Source organism: Oryx dammah, unplaced genomic scaffold (assembly GCF_014754425.2).
Source record: "Oryx dammah isolate SB20612 unplaced genomic scaffold, SCBI_Odam_1.1 HiC_scaffold_13, whole genome shotgun sequence".
Lineage (NCBI taxonomy): Eukaryota > Metazoa > Chordata > Mammalia > Artiodactyla > Bovidae > Oryx > Oryx dammah.
In genome coordinates, this window is record NW_024070197.1 from 8,902,323 (window position 1) to 8,911,149 (window position 8,827).

The 8,827-nt window shown below is 59.4% G+C and overlaps 1 protein-coding gene and 1 long non-coding RNA gene across 3 annotated transcripts; one reads left to right on the plus strand and one right to left on the minus strand.

Moving 5' to 3' along the window:
• Positions 1–1,176: 1,176 nt before the first annotated feature.
• On the minus strand, positions 1,177–8,518 carry SPIB (Spi-B transcription factor). Of its 2 annotated transcripts, XM_040252171.1 has the most exons (6): positions 8,014–8,518; positions 6,996–7,023; positions 5,416–5,488; positions 4,916–5,127; positions 4,402–4,552; positions 1,177–3,153 (listed from the first exon to the last, which is right to left on the minus strand). In XM_040252171.1, the coding sequence occupies exons 1-6, from the start codon at positions 8,034–8,036 to the stop codon at positions 2,855–2,857; spliced, it is 786 nt and encodes a 261-aa protein (XP_040108105.1). In that variant the 5' UTR covers positions 8,037–8,518; the 3' UTR covers positions 1,177–2,854. The 2 variants fall into 2 exon arrangements, with proteins under 2 accessions (XP_040108105.1, XP_040108106.1); XM_040252172.1 differs by lacking the exons at positions 4,916–5,127; positions 6,996–7,023; positions 8,014–8,518 and having other exon boundaries at positions 5,416–5,481.
• LOC120872078 lies at positions 1,641–7,621 on the plus strand. The gene is made up of 2 exons (XR_005723159.1): positions 1,641–1,729; positions 3,394–7,621. It is a non-coding gene; the product is annotated as an uncharacterized LOC120872078 (long non-coding RNA).
• Positions 8,519–8,827: the final 309 nt, after the last annotated feature.

Here is an 8,827-nt window from a genome sequence, read left to right on the forward strand (position 1 = left end):
GGTGGGGAAGACAGGGTCTAGAAAACCATTCTTAGTATCTGCAAGGCAGGCGTTTTCGGGAAACTAGAGCCGGGAGGGAGAGTCCGGTTTCCCAGCGTAGGCAGGATGGCCGCAGAGGCGGCGTGAGGAGGAGGGGGGCACTGAGGCTCGGGGACTCCGGAGTCCCGCCCTCCCCAACCGGCGCGGACCTACACGCAGGTTTGGGGCCCCGGCCGCCTGGGACCCCTCCTGGGGCCGCGCCTTGCCGGCTCCCCGCCGTAGTTCCCGGAGCGGGCGCGCCGGGCACCGGACGCGGGGGAGGGGGCGGGTGCCCCAGCGGGGGCGGGTGGGGAGACCGGGAAGGCCCTGGAGGGCTGCCCGGACGTTGGCCCCCTTCCCGGCAGGGGGACCTGCGGCTTTCTGCATGGGGGCGGTGATTGCTGCACGCCGTGCAGGGGGAGGCGAAGGAGGCGAGGAGGGGACAGCGAGAGGGGAGCGTCTTGGGACGCCAGGTGTCTGCGGGGAGGAAGGCGAGGTGGGCGCGAGAGAAGAGGGGAAGGGTATGGGAGCTTCAGCTTAAAGGGGAGGACTGGCGGGCAAGTAACGCCGGCGGAAAGACTCTGGAGTGAGGGAAGACTAGTCGGTCCCGGCTATTTTCCTGCCCACCGTCACCTCCCGCCCCCCATCCTTTTCCAAAACCCACTAAGAGCCGGAAACGTCCCCGCCTTCTCAGAGCTCCTAGCCAACCCAGAGGCAGCTTCCGGGTGACGCCACAGGTTGCCAGGCAAACTGCTACGCGGCACCCGCGGAGCCCGCGGGTGGGTGGAGCGCACCGAGCCTGGAGGGCAGCTCCGCCAGCCCGAGGGCTGTATCCAACGAGACCGGGACAGAGATCCAGAGGAAGAGGGCAGAAGTTCAGAAGGCGGGGAGGACAGAAACCCAGACGGAAGGGGAACCAGGGAGAGGGTGGAGAAGAATTCCGATCATCAAAGTCGGAGACAAAAGTTGAATCGAACCACCAGTGCCTGCATTTCAAGCCCTTGCCGCAGCCTTCAGGGCTCAGTCTGGTCTAGCTCTAATTGCTCCTTGCATCTCCTCTCATCTCCCCCGACGCTGCCCCGGTGTCTCTGAGGGTCAGCAGGCCTTGGTGGATGGGCAGCATCGCAGTCCCTGACAAAAGGTCCCAAGAGGTCTGTCTACCTTGATGTATTTTATTTTATACCACACTTGGGGTAATGATAGTTTTTGCAAAAGGTACCTCATTTGCAAGAGGAGGCCCCCAAAAGACACTTTGTCCCTGGCAAAGGCCCTCCCACCCAGCCGCACCCCTCCCCAGAGTGGGGGCTCCCAGCCCGGGCTCTGCTATCAGCCACTATGTGCTCCCTTCAAGGACCTCTTCCTTCTCTGGGTCCTTGATGCTCCTTCCTGTCTTCCTTCTGGCCATCAGTGGGTGGATGGGTAGATTTCAGGTGATGCGTCAAAGGCTTGACAAGGCTGCAAAGGACTTTCGAGATCTTCCTCCTTCTCTCCCTTTCCACAGAAGGGCCAAACTGGCCCAGAAGCAGCACGTCTTTCTGGTCACCCTAGATCCCTCAGTCGCTCAGGCTCAAGGACTAGGGACTCTGGCTTCTTAGCCCACAGCCTGTGACACCCCCGTGGGTTCCAATCAGAGCTCATCCAGGCTTCAGTCCAATGCTGGATTCACACAAAAATGGTTGGGGTCAATGGACGGCTGAAACAAGCCACCAAGGTATGACAGCCAGGGGCGATGGGGACTTGAGATTGGAAAACATATTCCCCATTAGACGTGGCTGCCACCCTGTTCCAGCCTCCCCACACAGAAAAGCTGGTCCACCTGTTGATGGACTGCACAAAGTCTCTGGTTAGAACCGACATGGGGGGTTTGCCAAGGCCACACAGAAATCAAGGAGTGGCCAGAATGATCCCAGCATGGCCCTAAGGAGGGTATCCCCAGAGAGGGAAGGTCCCCATGAGAGCTCAGGGGCTGTTGGTGGGGTCCCCAAAGGGGCGTATCCGATGAGGATCCCAGAAGGGCCTCAGAGGTGATCGGAGGATTCCAGACAAACAAGGGCATCCCAGATGACATGGCCCAGACACAAGGTTCACTGAGGTTCCCCCCCCCCAAAACTTGACAATGGTGTTTTCAGACATGACAAAAGGATCCCAGAGGCACCCATCATGTGATTGGAGATTTTCGGACATTAAAAAGTGACAGCAGGGTGGTTCCAGAGAATTAGGGGATCTCAAAGATGACAAAGGAATTTGGAGGCACAGATAGAACGAGAGAGTCACAGATGGGCATAGAGACACGCATGCAAAGGGTCCCCCCAACCCCACCCCCAGGGACCCAGACATAACTAGGAGATCTCAGATTTGACAGGAGGGACTCAGACATGAGAGGGGATCCCAGAGAGACCTTGGACAGGGCTTGGGGTTGCAGGCAGAGCCCTCCTTCTGGTGTGATGATCTCTAGGTTCACCCTCCCCTAGATGAGATTTGAGGGATTGCAGGCATCACAAGGGGATCCCAGAGAACCAGAGAAGTTCCTGGGATTCTGGAAGCACTTTGCCCTGCCCCACCCCTCTACACAGACACGTAGTATAGTCGTCTCTGGGTCTTCTGACCCAAGACATGAAGATCTTGGGGCCCCTGGTCAGGACAAGGGAATCCCAAAGGTGCCCCAGACACGATAGGGGGGATCCCAGAGGGGCCCCGGGCTGGGCTTAGGGATTGTGGCAGCAGCCCGCCCCCCGCACCAGTGTGGGGGTTCCATGGGTCCTATGACCCAGGGTGCGGGGACGCCCATGTGACACAGGTGTGGAGCCCTGAGGGCCCCCGAGAGGCCGCCCCGGGCTCAGGCCCGGCGGGCGGCGGGCAGCAGCGCACTGTCAAACTGGTAGGTGAGCTTGCGCTTGACCTTGCGGATCTCGCCGGTCTTGGCATAGTTGCGCAGGGCGCGCGCCAGCTTCTGGTAGGTCATGCGCTTGCGGTTGCCCTTCTGCTGGCCCCAGCGGCGCGCCAGGAGCTCCTTGTGCTTCGAGGAGAATTGGAAGACCCCGGCGCCCGGCTCCACCCACCACACGCACTCGCGCATGTCTCCGCGCGTCAGCAGCCCCAGCAGGAACTGGTACAGGCGCAGCTTCTTGCGGGCTCCTGCAGCGGGTGCGGGGCGGTTAACGGAAGCATCCTTCGGGGCCCCACCCCGCGCCCTCCCCGGTCCGAAACCGCCAAGCCCCTGCCTCCCCATCAAGAGAGGTGGGGTGAGGGAGGTGGCCGCTGGGTCACCGTGCCTGGCTCCCTCTATGCCACCCCTCCCATCCGGGGTAAGTTGCTCCCCCTTCCTGAAGGTGTCACCCTGGAACCCCCGTCTCCCACCCCTGCTTTGTTTTTCAGGCAGTGTGCCTGCTTGGTGGCCAGAATGTATCTGTGGCGCACACGGATGAATCTGCCAAATGGGTTGGCAGTGCTCCTCAAAGGCTTCTGACAGCTGACTAGTGAAGAGATCTGGAGTTGGTTTGAATCTGCCTGGCCATTTCTTCAGCCTCAGGCCTCCCAGCATGTCAGCTCGAGAGACTGGGATCCTGAGAGAGGCCAAGGGGTTTAAGTCCTGGGCCTCTAGAAGCAGCAAGGGGCCCACAGAACTGGCCGTGGGGGGCTGGGGGTGCTGTGGCGGTTCGTAGCAGGCATTAGATACAAGAACCCCACCTCTGCCAGTTTCCAGCTGTGTGGTGTTGGGGTGGTGACTTAACCTCTCTAAGCTGGTGTTTCCTCAGTTAGATAAATGAGGTTTGTGTGTGTGTGTATGTTTTACTTTTACCAGTCTTTGTGAAGCACTTGGTACCCATGGGCTGTGCTATGCACAGTACAATTACGAGCTCATTTAATCTTCATCAAAACCCCACAAGACAGGGATGATGATAACAAAGCCCATTTTACAGATGGGAAACTGAGGCCCAGATAGGGAAAGTAACTAATAATTCCAACTTGCAGGGGTTGCGACTAATGGAGGTCAGGCACAGGGGCAGAAGCAGAGGTTGACTAGGTGGGAGCTGATATTGTGATGGTTTCTGTTGCTCTTGTGTCCATAATGATGGTGAAGATTCATTGAGTACTGACTCTGTGCCAAGCATTCCTACCTCGTTGACACTTACGATCCCCCGAACCCTCCCAGCCACCAGGAATAGACACTATTGGTGTTTTCGTCCCATTGTATAGATAGACCAAGGCACAGAGAGGTAGAGGTGGTTGCCAGGGCAGCGCAGCCAGCAGCTGGCAGATCTGGAAACTGCCCTCAGCACTGGAGTATGTACCATAGGTGCTTGGGCAGACATGGCTCCCTTAATCTCCCCACTCCCCCCACCACCAGGTGGAGTCCCTTGCACCCTACCGGCTCCCACATACCTGCCTCGGATCCCCTGCCTTCTGGGCCAGCCACGAGGACCTCATCTGACTCGCTGTCCGAGACCTCCAGGGCGGGACTGTCCAACAGGAGGTCCTCCTCCTCTGAGAGCACGGGGCTGGCATAGGGGGCGTACGCCGGGGGGCCCAGGGTCTGCGGAAGGTCAGGGTTACCCATGGCCCGGGGAGCTCCCTTCTCTGCCTCCCTCTGCTTTGGTCCCTTCACTTCTTCCCGGGCCCTGGCTGTGGGCTCCCTGCTCCGCTCACAGCCTGTACTCGGGCTCACTTCCGATCTCCATGGCGTGGCCAGGGACACCTGGGCCACCTCCGTGAGAGCCTCCCAGCCCTTGACGCACGTCTGCGCCTCTGGTGGCTGGCTCCTGTGATGGAGTAATAATGCCGTTTAACCCCAGAGTCATCAGAGGGGTTAAGGGTTCCCTATGCGCTCGGGTTCTGACAGGGTGCCGGGCACCTCAATCAAAGGATGAGGAACTTCCGCGGTCTCCCCAGCCCTCACCTGGCTCGGGAAGTCTTCCGTGGGGTACGCCGGGAAGCCGGGTCCTGGGGCCTCCAGGCTGGGGGCCGGGTCCAGGCTCCCCACGGGGCTGTAGGTTGAGGGGCCATAGCAGAGCTGGACACTCTGGGGTTGGCCGAAGGTGGCCACAGCTGGGTCGAAAGTTTCATAGGAGGCAGCTGGGACGGCGGGACTGAGGCCATAGCTCCACAGGTCTAGGGGGAAGGGCGCAGGATTAGAAGCTGAGAGGTCTGGCCTCGGGCCCCTCCCCCTTGAAGCCCCCGCCAGCACAGAGGGGCTATTGTGGGCTGTGCAAATCTGTGACCCCAGGATTTGCATGGGCGAGCGGGTGCGTGGGAGAGGAAAGGGGAGGAGGTCTGGAGGCCCGGGGCTAACCTTGTCCTGCTGGGCCAGCTGACAGCTCCCCTGGGCCTCAGCTCCCCCATCTGTGAAATGGGCCCAAGGGGCAGGGGGGGCAGGGCGGCTGGGCCAGGGTCACTCACCAGGCGCCCCCTCTGAGTCAGGGTAGCTGGAGTGCTTGCAGCTGTCCAGATCGTAGAAGACCCCATCTGGGTACTGATAGAGGTTGGGGAGGAAGAGGGGTCACCCAGGCTGCAGGGAGACCCCACCTACCCCGGACTAGGCAGAAGACTCTGACAGGCTGGGAGAGGGCGAGAAAGAGAGGCCAGGCACCAGAGACAGGGGCACCGAGATGGGAGGTAGACACAGCTCAGCAGAATACACAAAGACCCAGACACACACACACAGAGAACGAGAGACGCAGGCAGAGACACACGAACACAGAGACCAGGCTCTCTGACAGACAGCAGCTGGCTACCACTAAGAGTGTGGGCTTCCGGGAACCCCAGCACCTTGCCAGTACAGTCATAGCAGCTGAGGAGGGTGGAGAATTCCCACAGCCTTGCCTGCCTCAGGGCCGGGGGCACAGGGGGTGAAGGGTAAGAGGCATGGAAGCGTTTTTAACAGAGGGAAAGAAGCTCTCTTGACCCTTCTTTTATCCACCTCCTCATCCATCACTTCAATTCACCCCAAGAGCTGAGTGTTGCTTTAGTAGTGAAAATCTAAAACTAGAGATATGTCATCCTGGTCTTAGGGCTAGATCTGGAAATGTAAGTCCACAAAAGAGCCTTGTTCAAGAACAATCAGGGCAGCTCTAGTAACAGCCCCAAAGGGGAAACAGCCTGAGTGCCCAGGGACAGGAGAACACACGAGAACTGTGGTGTCGTCCTGAGACGGAGTACTATACAACAAAGAAAAAGGATCAGTGTCTGACACACACTTCAGGTCACACAAAGGGAGCCAGACCCAAAGGGGGCCGCAGTGCAAAAAGCTCAGAGCCAAACAAAACTCATCTGTGGCGGAAAGTATCAGAGGGGGCTATTGACTGGGCGGGGACATGACAGAATCTTCTAGAGTAATGACAGTGTTCTATATCTTCATACAGTTCGTGGTTACACAGGTGTGCACATAAGTGAAAACCTCACTGAGCTGTCCGAAAGACTTGTCACTTTCCTGACTTGTAAAGCAAACCTCAATTAAAAAAAAAAAAAAAAAAAAAGGACAACAGAACTCTTCAAGCTGGAAGAGGGTGGGATGTGTTGGGGAAGGGGCACCCACAGGGGTTTCTTTCAACTATATGTGTGAGGTTTTATTTCTTGGACTAGGTTGTGGGTTTATGGGGGTGGGGTGTAGTATTCTGCATGTCTGAAATAGTTTCGACTCGATTTTTGAAAATATATAAAGTCAAGCAGAGAAGGGAAGAAGGAAGAAGTAGATTTACTGAACGTGGGATGCATGGAGGAAGAGAGGCAAAGTCAAGGACACAAAGACCTACTCCTCCCCATTGGAGGAAGTGGACCAGGGTCTGAGAGAAGGAAAGAGATGTTAGAAAAATCGTCTGTGATGGCAGGGGGTGGGGAAAAGGGAGCTTGGGGATAGCAATGAAAAGTCAGACAAAGGGACAGGAAGAAGCAGAGGGGGAAACTGAGGCAGGAAGGTCACGATGGGCCTCGCGGGTCTCCCCCCACCCCAGCCCTAGCTGACTCCCAGGACCCCAACTCACCAGACAGCTGAAGTGTGGCCCGTCAAGCCTGGAGGGGGAGAGACACAAGGGCATGTCAGGGACGTCTTCAGCCTCTTGGCTCTCAAAGTGGTTGGGGGATGGATGTAGGGCAGGCGCCTGCAGCTGTGACCACCGCAGCCGATCCGCGGCTGTGTGTCTCGGTGTGGGACCAGCCCCACCACACTCACCCCCACTCTCCCACCGGGACAGGAAGTGGGGGGCGGAGGCCAGGCAAATGTTCCCCCCTCCCCTGGGATTTGCATAGACAGAGGCCGGGCGGGGGCAGGGAAAGTGAAGGAGAGAAAGTCCCCGGAGAGAAGATGTGGGTGCCTGAGGGCGGGTGGGGGTGGGGAGGGGGCCTCGGTGAGCAAGTCCGTTCAATGGGTCCATCTTGGACCAGAGGCGAAAGACGGGAGAGACGTATGGATGGAGATGGGAAAACACAGAAGAGGCTCCGCCGAGGCGAAGGGAGGAGAGGAGGGAAGGGAGAAAGGTGTGGAGAGGCGTTCACACTTGGGCTGCAGGAGGTATTTATTAAGCCCCAGAAATGGGTGGGGAATAGACGGGCAGACAGATGGAGAGCTGAGACAGACAGAAAGACACAGCGAGGGAGCAAGAGGCAGCAAGCAAGAGACCCACAAACAGAAAAGATGTGGCCCGCAGCACAGGCTGCAGACAGGAGTCGGGGATGCAGTGAGGCCTGGAGGAAGACAGGGACGGAGGCCAAGGGCCACTTGGGAGGACACCGGGGTGGAAAGAAGCAAGCGCCCCAAGGGAAAGAGATCCTTTCTCTTTTCTCTCCCCAGGGGTCCAGGAGACACGGTGGGATGCAGGAGGGGATCGAGGTGGCAGAGGCAGAGAGATCCAGGAGGAGGAGTGGACCCCAGCCCCTCCCACCCAGCTGACTCCTGGGTGGGGCAGAGACCACTGCCCCGGGGGGAGGCCTGGTGGCAGAGGGGTCAAAGGTGAGGGGCAGGGCAGGGGTCCTGAGTCCCAGTTTCAGAGGGCCCCCACTTACTGTGCAGCCTCTAGGGTGAGCATGGTGGTGCTTGCTGCTGCCTGCAGCCACCACCCCTATTTATACCTTGGCCCAGCCCCCAGGGTGGGGGGGGCAGGGGTGCCGGCTGGCTGTGAGCTCAGCCCTCCTCGAAAATCCCCTCAGGGAGGGGGTCGGGGAGGGGGCTGGATTGCACAACCCCTTGGTCACGTGGCAAGGAGGGTGGGCCCAGGGGCTGCCTGGATTTGGGGATCCCCAGGGTTGGGGTGGGGGGGCTGGCCCTGGAGTGGAGATGGGAGAAACATTGGCTTTGGCAGGACCCTGAGAAAGTAAAAAAGTCAAGGAGTCTTATGGTCAGAGGGCGTGTGTGTGTGGTGTCTCTGGATGGAGGAGCGGGGGGGAGTGGGTTTCTGGGGGGCACGCAGAGACCGATAGCAGGTGAGAGCACTCGGGTGTCAGAGGCAGGGGAACGGGGGCTCCCAGAGCCGACGTGAATTCAGCAGGGGTCCCCGAGGAAGAAACTCAGTCCTGAAGCTGGTGGGGACCCCGAGGTGGAAACACTGTGGGTGTGTGACCTGAGGGGGGGGGTCCCCTGGTCGTTCCGGGGAGCGGGAGCCTCCTGCCTGGGGCTGCCCCAGGCATGGAGGAAGCAGGTCAGCACCTGGAAGGCGGGGCCCACAGAGGCTCTGCTGGCTGGGGCCTGGGGGGGCGCTCAGGAGGGGTGGGGAGATCTGATCCAGCCCAGGGGTCTTGCAAGGAAGGGTGAAGAGACCCATGGGAGCCTCCTGGGGGTCGGGGCATCCCACTCAGTAAGCGAGGCCACCTGGGCCAGGGC

Bases quoted from the DNA above. Each gene is read 5' to 3' on its own strand.
- SPIB (XM_040252171.1), bottom strand. From the start codon at position 8,036: ATGCTCACCCTAGAGGCTGCACA. The intron at 5,489-6,995 runs GTGAGTTGGGGT...AACCTCTATCAG, and splicing joins GGCCACACTTCAGCTGTCTG to TACCCAGATGGGGTCTTCTA. The intron at 4,553-4,915 runs GTGAGGGCTGGG...GACCTTCCGCAG, and splicing joins CGGAAGACTTCCCGAGCCAG to ACCCTGGGCCCCCCGGCGTA.